We start from the raw sequence: 22,988 nt of genomic DNA on the forward strand, positions 1-22,988 counted from the left end.
GCTATCTGGTTCATCGATCACTTTTCATTGGGCATCTTGTAAAAATAAAGCTTCTCTCCCACAAGAAATGTTCTCAGTAGTTCGGTCTCCGTAAGCCACAAGAAGCCATCTTCGTTTGGATGTGGGAATCTCGAGGCCACTTATTTTTACGGTTTTCCGAATGTTATTACTGAGCATTGAGCATCAGACTGCCTGTTCTGATGGAACAATTTCTGCCCGTTTACTTATGCAAAAAATGTCAAGAACAGTGTATTTTAAGAAAACATGGACAGCAGAGATCAGGACAAGATTTAGGGTGTTTGAGAGATGTTCTGCTCAGTGTGACCACCATAGTGCTTAATGTATTATTACTGTATTCCATAGGGGTCCATTATTATTCTGTGCACAAGGATAACACAGTGCTCTGCACTTCTCAATTCTTTAAAGAGAACTGGAAGACCATCTCTTTCTTTAGTGTATTAGACTGCACTGCACTGAGGAAACAGATTGTTGAGCCTTCTACAAAGACAGGCGCTGTAGCAAAATTACACCACAAGAGGGAGCCTTAATATTACTGTACTTGTGACTAGGGCTGTTGGATTCTTTTTTTTTGGTAGGTTGTAAATTTGCTTGGAAGATGACATATACTTGATTTATTTTGTCTTGACAATAAACTTCTAGGTGCTAGTGTCTTCATTTCAGACGAGGAGACGTTTTATTTTGCATCCACAGCTTGTAGATGTGCTACACAGAAAATGCTGGCATCTTTAATTGGAATTTTGTTTTTTTAAACGTGCTCTGTAACGATTTCAAATATTCACTGGAGTCCTCTTAAATATGCTTATTTTGAGCACACCAGCTCCTGGGCTCTTACACCTGCTGTGATGTTTCTCTATGCACATGCGGCAGTAGGGCTCGGTTTCCGCATGCAGTCAGTGATCTCCAGTAAAGTGCCAGTGTATGCTGAATTTCCTTTCCCACAGGATGAGGAAAGCATCCCGGTGGAGTACAGACATTTACCGGAGTACAAAGAGTTGATGCAGCTGAAGAAGTTGAAGAAACAGAAACTCCATGAAATGTGTACTGAAAACTCTTTGGTGCAACATATTGGATTTAAGGTGAGTTTAGAGATTTGCTTTAGTTCCCAAAAGATTTTTAAAATGACTCGATTCCTTAGTGTATCTGGGTTTATGTTGTCTGGTCGCTATATGCACAGGGATTTTATTAAACATGTCTTGCAGTCATTTTTTATTTATAATTAAACTAGGAATATCCCGGTGATCCTGTGTTTCATCCAGGTCCGTGTGTCATACTAATGCTGATTATTGGGTCAGTGTTGATAAATCAGTCCTGAAAAGAATTGCCTGAAGGAACTGAACCTTTTTAGTCCTAAACGGAAACGACTCCCAGGAAACACGATACGAATATTCAAAATCCTCAAAGGCACTGACAGAGTCAGCCCAGAGGACATCTTCAGAGTGAACAGCAAAAAGAGAAATAGCGTGGAGTAACTGGAGATACTTGACGCAAAGGGTGGCGGGGGTGGGGAGCAAACATTCGCATCGTTGGAGCTCATACCTTAGGTTCTTTCAGAAAGCTTCCTGGGATCAGTCGGCCACTAACGACCGAAAGGACTGGATGAGCTACATGGCCTCCTTTCACTTGTGTTCTTATGTCTTTCCTGTCCTGCTCTTTGTTGGCTGTCCGGCAGTGTGACAACTGTGGGGTGGAGCCCATTCAGGGAGTTCGGTGGCACTGTCAGGACTGTTCGCCGGAGAACGCCATCGATTTCTGCACCAGCTGTTCGGACTGGTAAGCCCACACAGATCAGGTTTTATTTCAGATGCCCTGTTTAAGACGTCTTAAGACGGCTTTTTCGCTTGAGGAATCGCACAAACTGCTGTGCGAGACTTCTCGCCCCTTCTAGTAGATTTGCAGTGGCGCTGCCTCATCATGTTTGCACGTCTAACGCCGTGTGCGTCTCGCTGCTTTTGACAGCTTACTGAAGACGGAGACCCATAAGCCTGACCACGCCCTGGAGGCCATTTACCGAGCGGAGACGTTTCTAGACAGAGACTACTGCATGCCGCACAGCACAGGCTACAACTACCTTGATCCCAACTACTTCCCCGCCAACAGATGACAGGGGCAAAGCCAGCGGTCCGAAGGCTCGACGTCCTTTATTAACGGTTTGCCAATGGCTCCATTGTCGACGTTCCGCGCTTGGATTGGAAACCGGACGGTGGCGCCCTCCCCCGCGCGGGTCGAAAACCGGGTAGGACAGCTTCCACGGGCGTGTCACGGCCAAACCTCTGTGCGGCCGTCCCAGCGGTCACAGGTCTTTAAAAAACGGCACGGCGTCGAAAGACGCAGCAACATTCCTTACCGGGCCAGCTAAAAGAGGCGCCCCCAGGGGCTCTCGTTTTAGGCGATTCCGTTGGACCTCCACATGGTCAGCTGACGGACTCGAGGGCGTAGATGAGCTCGCTGTCTAGTTAACCCTCTGACAACACAAACGTTTCTCCGACAAGGAGCCTCAGTCTCTCTATCATAACAAAAGGTAACATGATATAGCTAGGTGTCTGTAGATAAGTATTTATAAATGAATCAGTGAGGTATCTTGCCATTTTGTCCTGAGTTAGATTTGGAACAGGGACGGACATTTTGATTCATACTAGGTTTTTAACCAATCACAGTGTTTGCTAATCCAATAATGTTCTTAAAACATGTCTGTGGACCCTGCAGTTGTCAACAGCGTGGTCCCCTTTTCACTAAAAGCTGCTTTATCACGTCTTTTGGTTATTTTGTTCTTTTTTTGATATCGAAACTTCACTAAACTCATTTGCTTACCAACACAGAAGCACTACACCAACAGAAGACAAGCGAAGAGTGGCACGCAACACAGTGCTGCTCTTAGTTTCCCCAGATTCAGAAGGTAGAGATGTCATCCAGTCATTTTTTAAAAAAAATATGTACTGTTGTAAACATGTGGTGTGTACATTATATGGTGAAAAAGAAGTAGCCAGTGGTAGTAACTGTGTAACATTTCTTGGAGTTTCCACCTATCAGCTGAATGAATTACACAGCCTTTCTGCCTCTGATTGCAAATCGTCGATGAAACTGGCTAATCATGTATGTAGATTCCCTAACTTTGCAGTCTGCACAAGGTCCATAAAAGATTGTATTTTTATTATCTATTTAAAGAAAAAAAAAAAGGGTTAGTCACCGCAGTGAGCAGAGGTTCACCTGCATTCTTTTATACAAGTAGATTTTGTTGTGCTTCAATTAGACCATTTTGTAAGGGTTTTTTTTCCTGCTTCAGTATCTGTGTATACAGTATGTTCTTAAATAATGTAAAATTGTCAGGAGAACTGTGGAAATAAAACTATGTGGAAATAGTCTTTCTATATGGCCTGAGTCCTGGACTTTTTCATTTCCTCTTTCTGTCGGGCTCCAAGCAGCTCCAGTCTGACCCTAGCTGACTGCCTACTGTAAGCCGCAGAGCTGGGTAGCTCTTCCTTCATGACACATCCGCCTGACTGTTTCAAAATCCAAAATATCTCTTCTAATAATACATCGCCTAGTAAGGTTTGGGGGATTCGTGTCAAATAGTCTCTAGAATCTTTTGCCATTACTTCAGTTGGGTTTGGTGTTTCATTCAAAGGTATATGTAACCCTTGCCTTGGAGAGTCTTGGATTTTAATCAATTTTAAAGGTAAAACGTTTGAAAGGTTTAATAATTTTTTTTAAGGTAAAATCGTTGAAAAACGTTTTTCGAATATTTACACCATCTGGGCTTTCTACTAATGCGTGTTGAATTTAAAAGGAAATGTCCAATTTCAGAGTTATAAGACCTTAACCAAATGGTTAGTCGCTCAGGTGTGAAATAGTTCAGATTCATGCTTAACTGGATCAAAGGATACGAAGAGCAACTCTAAGAATGAGATTTTATGTAGATAGGGTGTTCATAAAAGTTGCCATAATAAAAGTATGAAAGTGGTCTGTTGTATACAAGTGTTAATACATTTTACGCTGTTATTTCAAAAGACTATTGAAATCCTTGTCCATTGATACTGAAAAATGATTATTGCATAGACTTTTTCCCCACAAGTAAACGCAGATCTATTCTTTTTGTAGAGTGATTTCTTAGAAAATAATAGATTAACAATAGAAGGACTCAACATTGATTTTAGCTATACAGTGCAGTATTAGTCATGACAAATAGCAGACAACATGACAATATCTCAATGTTTTATTTAAAATTCTTCGGTGGGGGGAGGGTTCTATCATTTCGTTGTGAAGGAACATCTTTGAGCAGGTGTTATAAATTGCCAATTTGTAGTTTTCTAGAAATCATCCTCAAACATAGCTATGATTGACATATGACTGCACATATTTAGGAAACATCTATGCAAGGTTACCTAATGCTTGGTTAAAAACGCTGGAATATTGCATCTGGGCTGTTGAAGCATACATTGGAGTCTGTTTAGGGAAATTAAACTGTAGGAATTGTAAAGAGCCCAGGGAGCCAGTATTGTGAAAAGATGATGGTGCTTTTGATGGGCTATAACTTCTCCTAACAACCGGAAAGATGCCCGCTCCTCTTTGTGAGACAAGATGAGGAAGAAGGCTCAGATGCTGGTGCGCTGTGTGCCAGTGAGGACAGTTAGCTGACCCCTGGAAGTTAGACCTCGGACCTTGTGCTTGTGTTAATAGTACTGCAGCTGGACTGACGGTGGGGTTGGACACTGACATTTCATGCCAGTGCTGTATTTTTTTTAAACCACTGGAAATGAAGAAGCGTTTTACTTCGGAGTACTACCGAGTTCCTGTCTGCTTTAAGGATGATGATGATGATGATCATGACATTGGTCCATGTGGGTGTCCAATCATGGTCCTGGCATGCTCATCAGGTGCTGCTGCTTTCAAGAGACCAGGAAATGAGCCCTCCCTGCCCAGTACAGGACACCCCTGCAGCTCTTCCCCTAACACTCATCCTGCTCCCTTGCAGACCGAAGCCAGAGGTGGTCTCTTTGAAAATAAAGCAGCATGGCCCCTGGGAGAGCCGCACAGAAATGTCCCGCTCTCCCGAGCAATTCTGCAGATCTCAGGTTGGTACAGTGGAGCGTCTACCAGGTCCACACCTGGAGAGTTGCTTCTGTTTCCGCTGGGCGAGAGTTCATTACCCTATCCCTGTATTCAAGCAAGGAAGAAGGGGTTTAGAAGAAGGGGGGGAACTACATTATGCGTCTTTACCAGCCACTGTAGACAGGGATTTCATTTGATTTCATTTCATTTGACTCTTTAAACCACTGAAATCATCATAACACTGGAAGCAGTATATCTGGGATCTCAGCCTCGTCCTGGGGATCCCCACACCTGCTGAGCTCTGTTATGTATTTGATATTCAATATGTAACTCGACCACAGAGTGATTCATTTTGTGCTCTTCAATTGTTTTAGTTTCTAAACATGTTACAGATCACCTCTTGTGGTTCATTAGTCGCTCAAGACTGCCAACTTCCGAGAAGAAAGACTTGCGAGTAGCTAGTTTGCTCCGTTAACGGTTCCCAGGACCAGACTTGGGAACCCCTTGGAAATAAATGGGGAATTTGGAAATTAACCTCCCTTTGTGCCTTACCTTAGAAATGCAATGGGAAAATCGCCCCAAGGCTCATCTCACAAGTATAAAGTGCACAACACAATGTTGTCCCCCAAGTCGGAAAATAATGATTCATCCAAAAGAATGTTTCCACATGGATTTAAATCCTGGAGAGTTTCCATCTGTCCCCCCAGAAAGCTGATTGTTAGTGACGAGGGTTGTGGTACCCAACAGCCCACCCAGGGGCACCGGGCACCAGACCTGACACAGGCTCTCCTACACACAGTTCGACTACGTGACCTTGCGGGCACATCTTTCTTAGGTAGGAGGAGGCAGCCACGCCACCCAGAGTAACCCCACGGGGCGAAACCCCTGAAAAAAAAATGATAAACCGCCCTTTTAAAACACATAATAGTTTTAATGATAAATATGCCGAATAACATTAGTAAATATACAACTCAAAATGCAAAAACCCATTTCTTCCAATAGGCCACCATTTGCTGAGGAATTCGTGCCGTGAGAGGTGTAGAGGCTCTGTGAGACACAGAGAGTTGCTCATGCATCCTAGCTGCAGCAAAGCTGTACTGGCCACAGATAATTAATAACAATCATACCAACACTGGTGCTTAAAAGCAGTTTGACAGCTTATCTTATTTTGTTAGTATCTGTTGAAAGCCACACTCATGCCTTTTTTTAATTGAGTATTTCATTGGAGAGTTCACAGCAGCATGGACAGAATGACGGGATAATTATTTATGTACAGTACATGAGGCAACACTTCAACTTTTTGTTTGGCGCAGTGGGAGAGGGGATGCTGGGAGTAGCACAGAGACGAGTGAACCACAACCGCCTGATAGCGTTAATGTTTGTTTTTTTTCCACCACTCACTCACTGTAGTGCGATACACTGCTGTAGTCATTTGTTTTTGCGAGTGTCTACAAGTGTGCTCAGACATGCATTACTTTCCAAATGTGGGACTCGATGCTTCGGAAGCGGCGTTGCGGAGGAGAGCAGCTGTGATCCGGTCGGGGGGGGGGCGTCGCCTGAGTGAGCAGCACCCGCCTGCACCTATCGGACGGCTTTGCGTTCGGAGTCGGGGCTGCTGTCCCCGAGCTCAGTCGCTAACAGGATTCGATCACCTGGCACACCTGCTGGAACACTTCATCGGGGGCCTTTTCGGCATTGACCTGAAAGACAACAAGAGCCTTTTACCCTCTCCCCACTGTCTATGTACTGTATCCCTTAAAGCTAAACCAGTAGCCATTTTTGAGCAGCACAGGTATGCAATTATCCCACTCCAATAATTGCAATGGTAGGGATACTGCATTTTGGCCTATAAGGCAGATTTTGCTTTTATTGATGGTCCAGTAATCTAATGCAAAATATATGATCTTTCAGGGTATCTTCAGATAATATTGATGCATATTGGCACCATAAAACAGAAAATCTTTGTCATCTGACCATTTCTGTCACAAACCAAATACTCTCCTTCCATCAGCTGAGAAAGAGCTCAGTAGAAGAAGTATGCAGTTGGGCTCCTGGCTCTGGAGGCGATGCTAACCTTATGCAACAGCCTCCTGTGCTCGTAGTAGGTTGTGACGGACACAGTGGTCCTGCTGAAACCTTCCACTCTCTTGCGGATGGTGTCTCGGCTGTCGTCAGCCGGCCCATCCACCTGGGGCCTGCGCTGCAGCCTTTTGGTCATCGTCTCCGCGGGGCACTCCATCAGCAGCACCAGGCTGGGCTCTGCAATCTGCGGGACAGAGGAATGAGCCACTGCTCTCTTCCCAGGAGCGTGTTCTCGGTGGATCTCTTTTCCTTCTAGAGCTACCGTCTAGTAACGGAGATTAGGAAGGTGATTTGAGTGAGGTGAACAAACGTTTGGATCCATTTTCACCCTCCTATTTAGTGTGTTTTACGTTGCCTTATGGTCTGTAGTTGTGTGTATCTAACAGCAGGGGCTGCTGTAATGTGTGCTTTGGAATTCAGACCAGCTTCTGCAAGTGAAGCCGTCTTTTTTTCTAGCAGTCGGCGGTCTCTTTAGCGAAAGCTTAACTAACACACTTGCGCAAAGCTCTGTGGAGGATGTCAAGGGAGATAATGTGAAAGTGCAAACATCAGCTTTCAGCTTTCTCTGAAGCCCAAGTTTACAGAGGTTAGTTATGTTAAAACTGAAGCCTCCTCAGATGGTAAACATTCAGAAGGAGAAGTGCACCTTCAGCTCCCCTGTGATAATTGCTTTTCCTAATGTTTACAGACCAGAGCTACTCTGCTTCCCTGTATGAAACTGAACTAGACCTGGTGTTGATACCATGCACCTGCAGGAGCCTGATCTTATTCCTTACATGAACAGGAGGACCTTCTCCTATGATTCTATGTTTTTGCATACAAATATGCAATACAGATATGCTGAGAGGCATGAGGACCGCTATTGGTTTCAAAACGCAAAGTACAGGAGTCTCCTTTGCACCTAAAACTCATGTTCCCATTGGCTCGTTCGAGGCGCCTGCCTGTCTTTGGCTTTTGAATACCTACCTTGGCTTCAAACTCCTCTGCCTGCTTCACGTCTCGGGGAAAGCCATCCATCACAAACCCCCTGGTGCTGTCCAGGCTGGAGGCCATGGCCTCTCTCACCAATTCCAGCAGCAGCTCCTGCGAGGGGAGAAGATGCATGAAGATAGAGACATCTGTCAGACTGGTATTCAGTGCCCAGTGGTGTTTGGAGAACACGGGCAACATGCTGTAATGCTGGAGGGAAAGCGAGTTGGGGCCCGGGATCAAACCTGGATCGCTAGTACTGCAGGCAACCATCTCTGTTTTACTGCCAGAAGGGCCTGGACCAATTGGTGAAAGTCCTAGGAACTGTACCGGAGGGAATGCCGATTCAGCATGCAGCCCTAAACTCATTAGAGTTCTGCTTGCCCAGTGTTGGAAACCCCTTTCAAAGCTGTAGATCAGAGGCTGGGTAAAAAAACAGTTTGCAAGTACATTGCTAAAACCACAGATTTTTTTTTTATTCAATCCAAATCTATTTCTATTTCTAATGTCTAGCTTTAATCTGACTGCAGTGTGGTAGAGGCGGGAAGCATGCTCTTATCCCATCTCTGACCTGCTGCCCAGCCCCCAGCAAGCCGGGAAGCTGTTACAGAACTTAATTTGTATTTTGCTTTTGATCTTGAGAGATTTTGCTGTTCTTTTTGTGTCACTGCACTATTGATTGCAGAACCATACTCAAGCCAAACTAACAAGATGGTAAGGACTTGTTATAAACTGGAACAGGTTCATGCAATCAGTACATTAAGTACAGAAGACAAAACAAGATTGCACTGTTGCTATGATTTTTATTGATCTCTTCACAAAGTATTATAGATTTTCCTTATATTGTACTCATTACGTTCCATGCCTACGCCCCAGTAAAATAACCAAAGACATTACAGAGAAGCAAAGCCAAAATTAAAGGCCTGCTTCATTCCTACCTAACCATGCTGACAGAGGCTTCCATGCAGAACAGTAGTGTTGGTGATGAGACACTCAGCTAGGAGAGAGAGTGACGCAGGCAGACATACCCAGAGGAACATGGCTTTCAACATTATGAAACAACATGCAACCCATAGTTCCCTCCTGAGAGAATGCCTTCCTGTTCTGTTGTGTTGCTTATGTTTCCTGATATATGGGAGTCGTGAACATATGGTAAAGTAAGGATGCAAAGATAATAGATTTTATGATAAGGAAGGATATACAGTACTGTAAAACAGGCTCACAGAGAAAAAATAGTTAAGTTAAAAAATCCAATTACAACAGATAAAACGAAGACACGCTGGCAGTTCCCGGGAAGACAGTGTCATTTTGACAGCACAAGCGATCAGACTCAAACACAAAAACATCTGAAGGTATTTTAGGCATTGCATGAGAACTACTAAGGCTAATTAGAATTCTCCAAGATGGAGAAAGTCACAGAGAAGAAGCCCCCCCTTATAGCTTGCAGATCGTTGGATTCATCACAAACTGTGCAATATGCCTGCACAGAGGAAAGAAAAAAAAATCTTTCCGTAATATATGTGGTCACAGCAGCTTGAAGAACTTGCCTTACTAACTTGTGAAGGACAGTAGAATCGGTGAAACACACGATTTGATTTCAACACCCAGTCATTCAAACTGTGGTCAAACCTACGCGTCTTGTCGCGACGGTGCCACGATTTCCTCTCGGATTAAGCTTCATAACCCCGATTAGGTAACGCTTCCGCTAGGAAGATCCTGGATCAGCTCCTCCACCAGTGATCCTGCGATCCCGAGACGGCTGGCCCGGTCTCGGCGTCTCGGGGTCTCCCGTCAGTGAAATATCCCACCGTGCCATTGCACACAGAGGACCCGAACAGCAAATCAGCTCAACGTTCCCAAGCTGTTCCACAAAAGCCACCTCTCTTCTAGCTTTTGGTTTTAAATGGCTTTAAAAGCTTTTAGAAGCAACGTAGAACTGCATCTTTAATTTTCACAGCACCAATGCCATCAAGTAACCCGTTTTCTAAACGAAACTTTTTCAGCTTCATAGCACAGGTGCTAAGGACGGCCTGCGGGACGGGCCTGTGCGAGGAGGGGGAAGCCTGATTTACCGGGGGCAGGAGCTCTCCTTGCTCCAGGATGTCCTTGATGAGCCTGCTCCTCTCGCAGTCCGCCTGCAGCTCACCACGCAGCAGGTCCCCGGCGGACAGCACCCTGAGACCATACTTCTCCGCAATCCTCTCGCACTGTGTTCCCTTGCCTGAGCCAGGCCCACCTGAAAGACACCGGACAGAGACAGAGCTTGGTCAAGCGTCCGAAATCCAGGCTCCCGGCCCTTTAAGGAGCGTCCGGATGAAGGGTTCTGCTGTCTACCACACATGCGGGAAGGGCTAGGTGGCCCATTCTGTCGTGCTCTGGAGAAAAGACGCCTCTAATTCTGATCAGTAAGTGAGAAAACCACTCCGTTGTTTTTTTTTGTTGCACTGAACAGCCTTGGTTTTTATTTAAAAAGCTATTATCTCCATTCAGAAAACGTGAAGTGCCAGGACCAGAAAAGTTCGCGTGCCAACAGCAGGGTTAGAGGGTGAAGATGTTTTGGCGCCTAGTGTCTCCTGAATTATTTCTGTCGTGAATCTGGTTAGACGTGTCGGACCCGAAGGTGACAGAGAATGTGTAACTCCCAAAGAAAATGTCAGGTTTTGCTGATTTAGAGAGTTCTGAAAACCTATCCATCGTGCATTTTAAGGGCAGTTATTTTTTAAGAACAATGGGCAAAGTTGTTAGGGGTTGAATCATCCTCAGAGAGTGGCACAGATAGACGAGTTCATCTCTGGCTAGAGCACCGTACATTTAAAACAAGCAGCAGAGAAACTCAGTTGCTCATCTGCATTTCAGAGGCTCTAGTTTGACTACAAAATCAGGAGGTAACGAGCTCTAAAAATAGAAAAGAATTTTAATAGGGTTCTTTTTTGCACACAGTGTAGACCAACTGCATAATGAAATGCTTGAGAATGTGTAGGTAAATGCTTGATATTTTTCTAGTTTAGGAAGTTTTCAACAGATAACATAACGCCCCCTAAAACATAAGCAATAAACATGAGAATTTACAATAATTCCACAGTTAAAGTATGACAGCATTTTCCATACAGCAAAATGGTACAGACAATACAAATAGAAAAGCAATATTTATACACACATAAGATTATAACAGCATCTATCAGACCACACAATTAAAATACAGAAATCATCTGAAATATATAAGAATAATAATAATAATAATAAACTTTATTTTATATAGCGCCTTTAAAGGTGGCTTCTCAAAGCGCTTTACAGGATGACAATAACAATAAATAAGAAGACTACAACAATAAATAAGAAAATTTCACAAGACAGGACACAATTATAATTACAACAATACAACAATAAAAATAGAGGAGACCGTGGAAGATGGTATTAAGAAGAGCAGAGGGGTGAAGAATGGAACCAGTTAAGTAAAGGCTTTTCTGAAGAAGAAGGTTTTGAGTCTGGATTTGAAGGAGTTTAGAGAAGGTGACTCTCTAATATCCTTGGGCAAAGAGTTCCAGAGCTTGGGGGCATAGCAGGAGAAGGCCCTGTCGCCCATACAATGTAGACGGGCTTGGGGGACAGTAAGGAGGGCAGAATTTGAAGAGCGGAGGTTGCGAGGTGGGGAGTAGGGCGATAAAAGTTCAGACAGGTATTGAGGTGCCAAGCCATGTAAAGCCTTGTAGGTGAGCATGAGGATTTTAAAGTCTACGCGGAATTTGACCGGAAGCCAGTGCAAGGACTCCAGGATAGGAGTAATGTGGACACTTGTACTAGACCTGGTCAGGATTCTGGCTGCTGAATTTTGGACATACTGCAGCTTGTTCAGAGTAGATTTAGATACACCAGGGAGCAGAGCATTGCAGTAGTCAATTCGGGAGAATACAAATATGTTGATCAGCTTTTCAGCCACAGTTAATGATAGCATAGGGCGTAAGAAAACGTGCGTAATTGAAAATCAGTTTCAGAATAAGTCAAATGTTGCAACTCATTGTTGTGTGAGCTGTATTTCAATTTACCAATCACATTTCAGTCTTTTAAAACAGACAATGCCCTTGTTTATTATAAGCCCTCTGTTAAAATTAATTTTATTATGTGAGGATGTTTTGTTATTGAATATTTGTCTTTTTCTTTCGTACTACTAGTTGATGAAATAGTCCAACCTTAATATCTTATTCCCAGTCAGCAACCAATCTGCTTCTTATATACAGTAGGTGATGGTCACTCTCAGTTTGTATTAGACCCTGATCACAACAATTCACAGAAAAGCCTGAATTAATCAATAAAAGTTGTGCAGCGTTTAAAGATGCATTGAAAGCTCTTGAAGTTTAAGGTTTTGTAATTTATCTCTGTCTTTTTCTGTATGAAACAAGTATTTCTCCATGCAATATAATTGAATCAATAATAAGCACTTCATAGGACTGAAAATAACATTGGAGCACATGTAATACACCAGCTGTTAACACAACTATCCATTAATAAAGCATTGTTAAATGAAGACAATTTCACATTTTTTAATAAGCATGCAATTAATCAGCCATCAGCAGTGGTCAATTTCTACTAGCTTATTAACATTGGCGTTCCTAACTACAAAATTGAACCTATACAATAATGTACCTTCCTCACATAAATTCGAGAGTTAACACTAATATGAAGAGCTGTTCCACAGCTGTTATCGTTATAAATAAAATACATTCAGAATACTGCAAATTGTCAAAGGAACCGATTTTCTAGTGTTGCTAAAAATGGTAAGGTCAAGTGCACAGAATGTTTCAGATTAAAAGGCAAAGCCAGCCAGGAGCCTGGCAAAAAGCCAGAAAACTGCAGCAGCCCAATTACGCAAAATATGGATTGAAAATCCTAAAAACCCACTGGATTTGCATCTACTGGCTGAAAAAATGAAATGGATTTCTGCCGGCAATCGAATCTTCATGCACAAACTCATTTTGCCCGACAGCAGTCTCTCACTGTCTTTTTTTTGTATCAGCAGGGGTTCACGAAGATTTTCAGAGAAGTAATTGTGTTGTAAAACTGTACTGGTGTTTATACAAAACAATTTAAAATCCCCATCGTAACGTTTCTTAAAACACTGTTCACTGAGCGTCAGGTGGGTTATTTTTTTAAACATTAGTGCTTAACCTAAACTAAGCACGTGCGATCAAAGCCATAGAGTTTAAAATGAAATGAAATACAAATACTTTATTGACACTTTATTGTTAGGGTTTGTGTACTATTGATCGTCCTCCTCCAAAACCGCACTGGACAAGTCAAGGCCTCCCGCATCTAAATGAAAGAGGTTTCTACTGGCAGACTAGGCCATTCTTTTAATTTCCTGAGGAAGCTCTAATCTTTCAGAGCTTGGCTGGCCAGGTTTGACAGTAATTGTAGTTTACTAGACTCCTCGCAGCAACGCTAAACTCAAAGCACATCTTTTACAAAACCTCACAGGGAGCACTGTTCATGTTTCCTTCCCCGGGGTTATTCCTCATGAAATACAAGTGGGCACTACCAGCGTATGAAAGGCATTGCTCATGTGTTTACTGCTGTTCCACTCTCCCCCACTGTAAGGCTGTGCATCAAGTATTCTGGAAACCATGGTAACGTCTCTCCATAGTTCTGTGGACTTCAGTATTCAAACTCACGGAGTTTTGACACGCCATGATGGTGAACTACAGCGCAGTTAATGGGGATTTAAACCCTGTACTGCCAACCCAGCTGTGCACTTGTGACATTTATAAAGAAACGTCAAAGAAACTCCGTGCGGGAACAAAGGGGGGCTTAATTCCACGCTGAAATGCAGAGAGAAAGAACACAATGTGTCGGCTGTCGGCCCCCTGTTCAGGTGCGAGGACCTCAGGGGACGCAGCTCCCCACTCGAGCTAATTCTGTCTGGCCAGAGTAGGATTGGGCTGCAGTGCCCTCCTCCGACCCGACTCTGGGATCAGAGCTCAGCACGCCACATCCAGTATTCCCTTTGTCTCGGGGGCCTCCATGTGTCAATATCAACCCCTGCGGAGCCCCAGCGCTGCCTGCGGGTCACGGACAGAGGGATGTCCCCCACTTCTGCAGTGTCCCGTTCTGCCAAATTCAATTGCGGGAGGGTAGAACTGGAAACGAAACCCGCCCACGCGTTGAAATGTCCAACCTTCGTCCAGACAGCGCCCCTCGCTTTGCCTGCGTTGGCATTGTTTCTTCAGGATATCGCTTCACCTTTTTAATTCATGCCGTGACCTTTCTCTGCAGGTCATGTGGCTCCTCCCCCTCTCCCCTTGCACATCCCGGACATCCCGGGGGGGGTATCAGTGAGGGGCGAGGGGCAGATTCGTGTTATTATCTCTCAGTCGGGATGGAAGCCATGAGAAGACATTAAACCAAGCCAAAATGATGTGGCACGTAAAAAGCAACTGTAGTAATTTAATCAAGGGTTAGGGATGTCATGGTCAAGTTGTATCATGCACTGGTAAGGACTTATTTACAATACTGCGTGCAATCTGGGTTGCCATGTGACAGGGAAAGATACTGCTGCTCTGGATTCAGTCCAGAGAAGAGCAACAAGTCACATTCCTGGGCTAAAGGGAATGTCCTACACTGACAGGCTGAGGGAACTGAATCTTTTCAGTCTTAAACAGAGGAGACTATGAGGGGACAGAGGCAGCCCCCCAGATCTCATCAGAACAAACACCGAGGCACGAACCAAAAGAAACTACCTGGAGCTGTGCGCAGAAGGCACTTATTTACCCAAGAGGCTGATCAGCTGTGTTGTTAAAAGCTGGTACCCTGGCTTTGTTCCAGTAACAGCTGGATGAAATCCTGGCATTAATTAGCTGCTAATGACCTAACAAGCCAGCTGGCCGAACAGACGGCTCTCGTTTGTGACCTGTCTTATTTTCCTGTGAATCTGGTACTGGGGTACACCGACCTCAATGCCTCCCCCATAGTGCCAGGCCTGCCTCTGTAGGGCATAACCCTAAAAACATGAGAAAGGAAACTGTAGTCCGGGGTAAAACAATTCCTAGCACATTCAGAAACAGCAGCGCTTTGCTAAATGAAAGCGCTGCGACGTTAATATAATTACCAGGAGAGCAACATACTTAGAATCAGTTGACTGTTCAGAAACCTGCAACACATTCAAGCATATAACAGAACCAGTTCCAGTTCATCATGTATCATTACATAGACCCTCCTGCTGAGACCTGAGACTGGGAGTAAGATGCCCTTTGATTAAGGATGAATGGATTGCAAGATTCCATAGGAATCAACTTGAAATATGAAATCAATTTAATTCTGATAAGTCTTTTAAGGAAATTAAGGATTCATTCACATTAGTATATACGTTTATCTGAGTGGGGATATGCAAGCCCAGTTTGTAATAGTGACATTACCTCATCATCAGACAGCTGTAATCGATGGATGATTGATAAATAAATAATGTACCTTTCCCCTTGTGAACCTATAAGCTCCTCAAAGGATTTGGAAAATATTATGGGCTCCATAATCCATAAGACTATCAGTATACTGAACAATACTGTATTTTGTACAGTAACTCAGAACAGTGTCTAACACTGGTGTTTTTTTCTGTACTATGAAGCACTTTTAAACTTCCAACTTTTTCCTTTCTGGCAATCTGTGCTCTTGGAGTTTATCCTTCAGGAAACCAAAAACATCTCAGGACATACCTTACTCCACAGGCTCATGACTGTCCCTTACTGTTAATATCCTGATGTAACTACCTCCTGTCTGCCAAGAAGCACGGTAGATGGTCAGCACTGTCTAATATCCCAGCACATTAGAGTGGAACCAACTGTTTGCTGGTTTTATTATTGGTTTTTTCTACGGTTATTAGGGCCCTCTGTAATGTCCCGAATGTGAGAGGATCGTGAAAAAAATGTTACTTGAAGTCTCTCATGCACCAACAATAGCCTGGTGATGCAGTGGTTTGTAACAAGCAAACGTTTGGCATTAACATACCGATCACAAAGATGATCTTCAGCTTCTTCAGTTCCTCTGTATAAGACAACAAACAAGACAGTGGTGTTTAAATGAAACATATCTTTACTTCAACCTTAAAACAACACCTTTATTACAAAACAGTTTATGACCTTAAAAATTAGCTTTATGGAATACCTACTGATTGGAATGATACCGTGAAAAAACTTGTGAATATTAACATTTCTAATCACAGATGTTTTTTACACAATCCCTCAACATTAAAATTGTAAGGCGCCCATATATAATACACACATAAAATAAAGCATGCAGTGACAGAAAAAGATGTTAAATAATTTTGTAATCATTCAGTTGTTACTGATTGAGATGATGGTGTTCTGAAATTTGCCAAAGGACTTCTGTCATCAAGCAAAAAAAAAAACACTTGGCATATCATTCTTGGTAAGCGAATATTTACCGTCTATATTTTCTTCTCCATATACAGTCATTTCATCTTCAGCCTGCCAAAACACAAAACAGTGAGAATCAAATAATATCTAATGACTGTGTATACATTTATGCTGTAACAAACTGATACAGTATATGCTGTACAATATATAATAACAATTTAATACAGACTATTTTTACATTGGTACGATTATGATCATGATGACACAGATACATCAATATATAGATAGATAGAGAGTTAAATTTCCAGTCTTTCACTGTGAAGAGACAGCAAACACTACTATACACTAGGCTACCATACTGCGAAATGCTATGAGGGTACCATTACTCAATCAAATAGGCTTTTTTAGATGCCGTCTGCCAGCAGCAAACCAGCGCCAATATGCCCTGAAGTCACAACACTCGAACATCTTACTGGGTATGTTCAAGCTCCCTTACTGGCCTTCATCCTGAAATACATTCACACACTGCCGCGCTCGGCGTCGAAACTGCGCTGTGCTGGCAGACTGCTAACAGGTCCAGCTGAAACCTTGTTCAAAAGGGCATCAGCTCGATCTAATTAACTGTGAGGCTGCGGAGATGCATTATGGGAGCAGACCTGCTGTGAAGGTCTGGCAGTTTTGTTGCCACTCCGAAGCAGCGTGTTGTCATATCGAGCGGACGTGGATAATGGCTGTAGGTTCCACAGTAATACAGCTGCTCTTTCTCAGAGGAAAAGGGCACAGGGGTCACAGGGGAAGAATATTTAGTCTTTGGGAACTTTCATGTACCTGTAGTCTGTAGGAAATGTCAGCGATTCCCGAATGCCAGAGAAGAATTTGCTACAGGGCCCTGATGGCTTTTCGCTTACTGATTGCAGGGGGAAACAGGAGCAATGGTTCCAGGGGGTCACAGAGAGAGACGGGGAGTTAGGTTTGGGGGGGGGGGGAGGAGTGAAAGAGATGTACCTCCCTCTCCTCCACCCGAAAATCAAACCAGAAAAATCGGTAATGCTCCAATCTGAACAAGGTCTTTATTTTTACTTTTAGCTGCCATTTCTGTAACTGAATTTAGACATTTCCAAATTAAACACCATTTCTGGACTGGAGGAGCACTGGAAGGAAGCAAAGAAGTGCTGAGGTAGTAGAGGTAAGACAGAGCTTTGTCAACAATGAGGGACGAAAGGTTCCTACATAAAGTACAGTTAATCTCTTCAGGTTTTGAGAAAGACGGGCTCTCTTTGCCCAGTTATAATGACATTTTTGTGTGCTTCAGTCCCTTAGAGACACCACAACAGACTTAAACTCACCTCACATACAGCCCTTTCATTATTTTACCTGTTTTTGATTCTGGTGGAATGTGAGAAGGTATCTTCATTTTGGGGACTCTCAACACCCCTTCTTGCCCTTACCTACCATGAACCCGACTTTGCTCCCAGTGTGTGGAGTGCCTGGTGAATTCTTTAACAAATACATTCCTGGAATCTCTTTCACAGTGCTTAAAGATTTAAGAAACACCTTCAGTGTCATAATAATAATTAATAATTAATTATTAATTATTAATTAATAATAATTTAGTGTCAACTGAATTAACCTTCAGTGTCATGAAGTCGGCTCCCCATTACAGCTGCATTTTAATGTACTAATCTAGAAGCCATGCACAGAGTAGTCTATATTTGCACAACCTACACACATCCCTAGTGGGCCCCCCTTATAAATACAAACAGGCAGAGTTTAGCAGTGCAGTTTATATAAAAAAAGAACTTCAGCTCTACACTTGAGAGTAAGGAGAGTCAATGGCATCTACTGTATGCTTTTACAGATTTCAAAAATTGGTACATTTTTTTAAAAAAGGCTGTGGATTGTGGTTGTTATGAGAACCCTCAGAGTGCTTTGTAAATTAGGACAACAGAAGACCATAGGAGCTACCACAGAAACAGGAGGAAACAGAGTTATATGGGTCTCTGCCTGCACACCGAAAGACAGAGACACATTTAAAAGACAGGGGAGTTTTTCCTTAATTGAAGCCAACCAAAGTGAAGAGCTGTCATGTACATCTGATGGCAGCCCAGGGGTGACTCAGAGATGCATTCGGAGTGTGGGAGGCTGGTGTGACATGAGGAGAACTCTGTCAGCACCGCACTTGCAGCAAGAGGGTCATGGGAGTTGGAGAGGCTGATTTGTGGCAGAAACCTATTATTCCTCTCTAATTGATGATGAATCACCTTTTTAAACTGAGCAAACAAAAACAGGGGACAAGGCGTGTAAATCTGAGTGTGCTTACAGAGAGTGTGGGATTATTGACTAAACACCTTAAAAACCTTCGTGTAGCCTAAACCCCAGGAAAGCTATCGAGAAACACAGAAGCGTGTCATACATTTAATTAAGATTTATCACCTAAGTAAAATTTAAATATTATGAATGTTTAAACTGTTAAATAAAGATGAATATGCTCTTCAACTTGTGTAGATGGAATTTCTCCTGGCTTTGGAAGTACCACTAAGTCTGTGACGAGTCAATCTGGTAGCCAGGGCAGTGGCTAAGAAATTCACTACTCTAATTTCTTGCCCGACTGATTAAACCTTCGCAGTTGGAGCTGGTGCGCCAAATAGAAATTTCTGTGCCACACTTTTCTGTCACAACCAGCGTTGCAACAAAGTCACGAGACGTCAGGAAAAAGCAAAAACACAAAATGAGCTTCACATCGTCAGGCTGGATGTGGCTGCCGCAGAAAATTATAGGTTTGCATCGTTGCAAAAGCACGCAAAGACATTCAGGACTATTGCAGCCTAATTTCCCATCTCCATTCCTGCAGCAAATGAATATGCATGCCTCTGTCCCATTAATCTTGTATTCCGAGGTGTAATGAGTGAGTGATGATACTTCTGTACTTGCCAGGAACAACTGCTGCTGTGACAATTTGTTTTCTTTTGAGTCCTATGGGTGGTTGTGTGAGGTGTGAAAAAAGACTTTAGTGGCCTCACAAACCAGCAAAGATACCAAGTTTAAGCTGCTTAACGTTTTTCATTTGGAATAAAGACGAATTAATTTTGTCCTAGTAGATTTTAAAGTCCTTTCCACTTTTTTATACTTATTAACTCCTATTTGTTTTTTTATATATCTGTAAAACTATATTAAAATTATTCTCATCAGCATTTTTAATGAAAGCACAGGATTGTTATCAATGCTGTATATAATATAAAAAATATGATGAATCATTTTTAGAAGACTTTTAATTAATATGAAAATAAAACAAAAACAGAATAATATTTTTCATTTGGAATTATCCAATAAATACAATTTATTGGTATGAGTAGATCAGTTCTGTCATTGTTGTAACTAAATTGCCCAGCCTGTGAGGCAAAGATACGAAGTCAGATTTTCTCTGTCAGACCAGTCCACCAGATACGCCTCTTAAATAAACTATTTATCCCTCGTTCACGGGCCTCAACAAAGGTTGATTGAGATGGGAGCTAGCAATATGACATGCCTGGTGAACTTTATATCTGTACTGTATACCTGTACATTAAAGGCATTAATCTCTAGTTATTGTTTTGTGGCTCAAAGCCTGACACAGCACTTCACTCGAACCTATACATCATACAGATGTACATTTCATCAGGAATGCATGTGTCTATAATATTTTAAGTGGTGAACCTGACAGAACAGTGACAAAAAGTCTGGGTTTTGTTGAAACTGGGATATATTCTTGCAAAGGGCCTGTGAGAGAATCTGCCCAGCTACAGTCCCTGTCCAACTTGTTGAGTTTTTGGGCCATCGGAAACTGATGGTCATTATATAATTATTGATTACTTATTTGTATTTGGCTGACAGTTTTGTCCAAGGCAACATACATTTGCACCTACAGTACTAACACAACTAGGCATTTTACTAGAGCAGTTTGGAAGTTGAATCTACAACCTTCCAGTTCCTAGTCTAAAACCCTAATCACCGTGCCACACTTCAGACCCATTGCACAGATGCACAGATGCACAGGTGCACAGCAGCTCGGAAGAAGCAACCATTCACCATTCTGAAATAATCTACAGAGAAATGAGGAACACATTCCGGAGCTTTACCCCCAAACCCATGGGACAGACAACGGTTAATACATTTTTCCTTGTTTTTAATCATTCAGGGTGAATGTAAATGCCGACACGGGCTTTATTTCCTGGACAGCGTGAGGTGAGCAGCTCAGTCTCTGGGTGATCGTGCTACATTAACAGCACAGCCCACTGTGCCACTGAATACATGAGCGAACAAGACTGAGGAGCGCTAACGAATTCAGGACACGTGGCTTTAAGGCTTTGCTCATTTGCTCCAACGTGCTTCAGGCAAATACAAATTGAGAATAAAGAGATGCTTGATTGTTTTCATTAACTGCAGATAATTTGAGCAAATGGCAGTTATATTCTCTCTACAGTACCTTCATAATATTTGCTTTGCCAGCTGATACAGAAACCTACATAAGAAGATGGGGACAATACACAGAAATTAAGTTCTTTTTTATGAAACACCATGTTTCCGAAGGCTATTCTGCTTGAAGTAACGATAACTCTTTGTGCTAACAGGTAAACAGACCCCTGCTTGCACACAACTAATCAATGACATTGTTCACGTCTGTGTTAAAATTGTTCCTTTACTATAGAAAATATTATTTTTAATGAAATTTCAGGAAAAAAATAATAGCCTCAATTGGATGTAAGCTCTGCCTTTAATACTTATAGATACAGTACTTATGTTTTCAAATGATTATCAACAGAACTTCTTCATGCACATCATGTTGTCTATACATAAAGTGTTTTTTTTAAGACAAAATGCAAGTGATTTCATAAGACTGGGAAAAAGAGAAAGATTTACATTTTTGCAAGAAATCAGTGGGCAACAGCTCACTCTCATCTGCGTGATGCTGATTATGTAAAATCATGCCGGGCTGGAAGGTCTTCACAGCTTTTGGGAGTGTTGTTGAAAAAAAAAGGTGTAATATATTTTGTTTCTCTTGCAGCATAATTCCTGGAGCGATGCAACTGTGGCATAAAGAACTGAAGAAAAAGCCAAAGAAAGAGACCTTTTCTGCCGCACAAATTGTAACCAATGTGCTGAAAAGTGATGGGGCCTTTTGTCTTCTAGAGCAAGTATTCTGCTTTTAAAGAAAAAGGTGTTAAAGTATTAAAACGCAATTTAAACTAGAAGCTGTAAGCAACTTAACTGTGATGTCTAGGTGACAGATATGACTTAACTGCAGCCCACATAACACTGCCTCCACTTCTAGATGTTGGAGTATCTTGCATTATCATGTATGCCATCTACAGGCCATGCCCACAAAAGCAGGGGGCTCCCACCCTGGTCCTGGAGAGATCAAATTGTAATCTTGCACTTCCATCCTCCTACGTATAAATATTCGCCCGCTGTCCGCACCTCTGTACACATCTGCTTGCTCCCTCCACCCCACCTGCACCCTTGTGGCTGCCTCCCTGGTTCATTCCTCCCAAGTGAGGGGCGGGTTTTGGCAAACCGAACCTTTCCTTGTGTGTTATTCCCTCTGCCAGGCGACTTAACAGCAAACACTAAGATATTAAGTCCATGATCTCTTTGTCATCTCATTTGGTGGCAATTAGAATTTGATTGCTTGAACTGATTGAAAAGGGAAAAATGTATCATCTCAGTTGATGGCTGTGCATGATGTGCAGTTCCCTCCTTACAAAAGGTAGCTAACTTAACTGCACAGCACCGACAACATACAGTACCGGTGATGGCAAAGGGCAATAGCACAGTGGTCCTGGCAATTCCTCAGGTATCAAAAGGTTTCTTTCCTTCTTGGTGTCAAAATGAAAGAAAAATAGAACAATCTTTTGAAGAATAATAATGCTTCCAGCTACTCTGCCTAGAGAGTCTGAAAATATCCCAGACAGTCAGCTATGCAAGCATCTGTTTGGAAAGAAAAACACTTCTGAAAATTATCAGCTGTTCCAATCCAGATTTTGCTTTTGAACTCTTTTTATATTTTTTATATAACACAAAACAGTACAAGCAATATTTGATTATGCTGAAGGTATTAGAGTACACAGAATCCACATTTTGTTTTTAAGCAAAATCCTATTTTTTGTTTTAATTACAGTTCTCTGCATTTGCGTCAAGAGTCGATCTCTCCTTTTGCTAAGGTAATGTAAGAGCATTTCTTTAGGAATGAGGAATTTTTAGTTTAATTATGTTATTTGATAAAGAGTAAATGAAATAAAATGCACATAAAAATACATTTAGAGTAATTAATTCCAAGCTTCCTTTTTTTTTAATAATCATGTATAGCAACTGGGATGTCCCTGTGTTTCCAGCTTTCAGACACGAGCTCATGGATAAGGTCTTAAAATAACAGGGCCCTGAATGGGAAGCAGGAATAATAATCTTAGGAACAATAGTCTGAGAAGGATTGTCAGGGTAACAGGCTGCGAGAAGGAAGTCAGTCATTTCAGACTG

At 42.4% G+C, this 22,988-nt stretch overlaps 2 protein-coding genes and 1 long non-coding RNA gene across 11 annotated transcripts in view; 2 read left to right on the top strand and 1 right to left on the bottom strand.

Annotated features, from left to right (window-relative positions):
* Nucleotides 1–3,386, top strand: part of zzz3 (zinc finger, ZZ-type containing 3) — a 35,468-nt gene extending 32,082 nt beyond the window's left edge. For all 8 annotated transcript variants that reach the window (XM_088597941.1, XM_088597943.1, XM_088597938.1 and 5 more), the window contains 3 exons: nucleotides 963–1,097; nucleotides 1,691–1,791; nucleotides 1,978–3,386. In XM_088597941.1, the coding sequence (XP_088454067.1) occupies nucleotides 963–1,097; nucleotides 1,691–1,791; nucleotides 1,978–2,122 (381 nt within the window). In that variant the 3' untranslated portion in view covers nucleotides 2,123–3,386. The remainder of the gene's footprint in view (nucleotides 1–962; nucleotides 1,098–1,690; nucleotides 1,792–1,977) is intronic.
* A 2,591-nt stretch (nucleotides 3,387–5,977) lies between these two features.
* The window catches only part of ak5 (adenylate kinase 5), a 62,569-nt gene continuing 45,558 nt past the window's right edge, over nucleotides 5,978–22,988 (bottom strand). For both annotated transcript variants that reach the window (XM_088597965.1, XM_088597967.1), the window contains exons 9-14: nucleotides 16,547–16,589; nucleotides 16,111–16,146; nucleotides 10,191–10,354; nucleotides 8,116–8,232; nucleotides 7,142–7,333; nucleotides 5,978–6,767 (exon numbers count right to left, since the gene is read on the bottom strand). In XM_088597965.1, coding sequence (XP_088454091.1) covers nucleotides 6,702–6,767; nucleotides 7,142–7,333; nucleotides 8,116–8,232; nucleotides 10,191–10,354; nucleotides 16,111–16,146; nucleotides 16,547–16,589 — 618 coding nt within the window. In that variant the 3' untranslated portion in view covers nucleotides 5,978–6,701. The remainder of the gene's footprint in view (nucleotides 6,768–7,141; nucleotides 7,334–8,115; nucleotides 8,233–10,190; nucleotides 10,355–16,110; nucleotides 16,147–16,546; nucleotides 16,590–22,988) is intronic.
* LOC148651799 (uncharacterized) lies at nucleotides 10,352–21,706 on the top strand. The gene is made up of 2 exons (XR_015925171.1): nucleotides 10,352–10,523; nucleotides 21,520–21,706. It is a non-coding gene; the product is annotated as an uncharacterized LOC148651799 (long non-coding RNA).

Source organism: Lepisosteus platostomus, chromosome 11, assembly GCF_059453375.1.
Source record: "Lepisosteus platostomus isolate fLepPlt1 chromosome 11, fLepPlt1.hap1, whole genome shotgun sequence".
Lineage (NCBI taxonomy): Eukaryota > Metazoa > Chordata > Actinopteri > Semionotiformes > Lepisosteidae > Lepisosteus > Lepisosteus platostomus.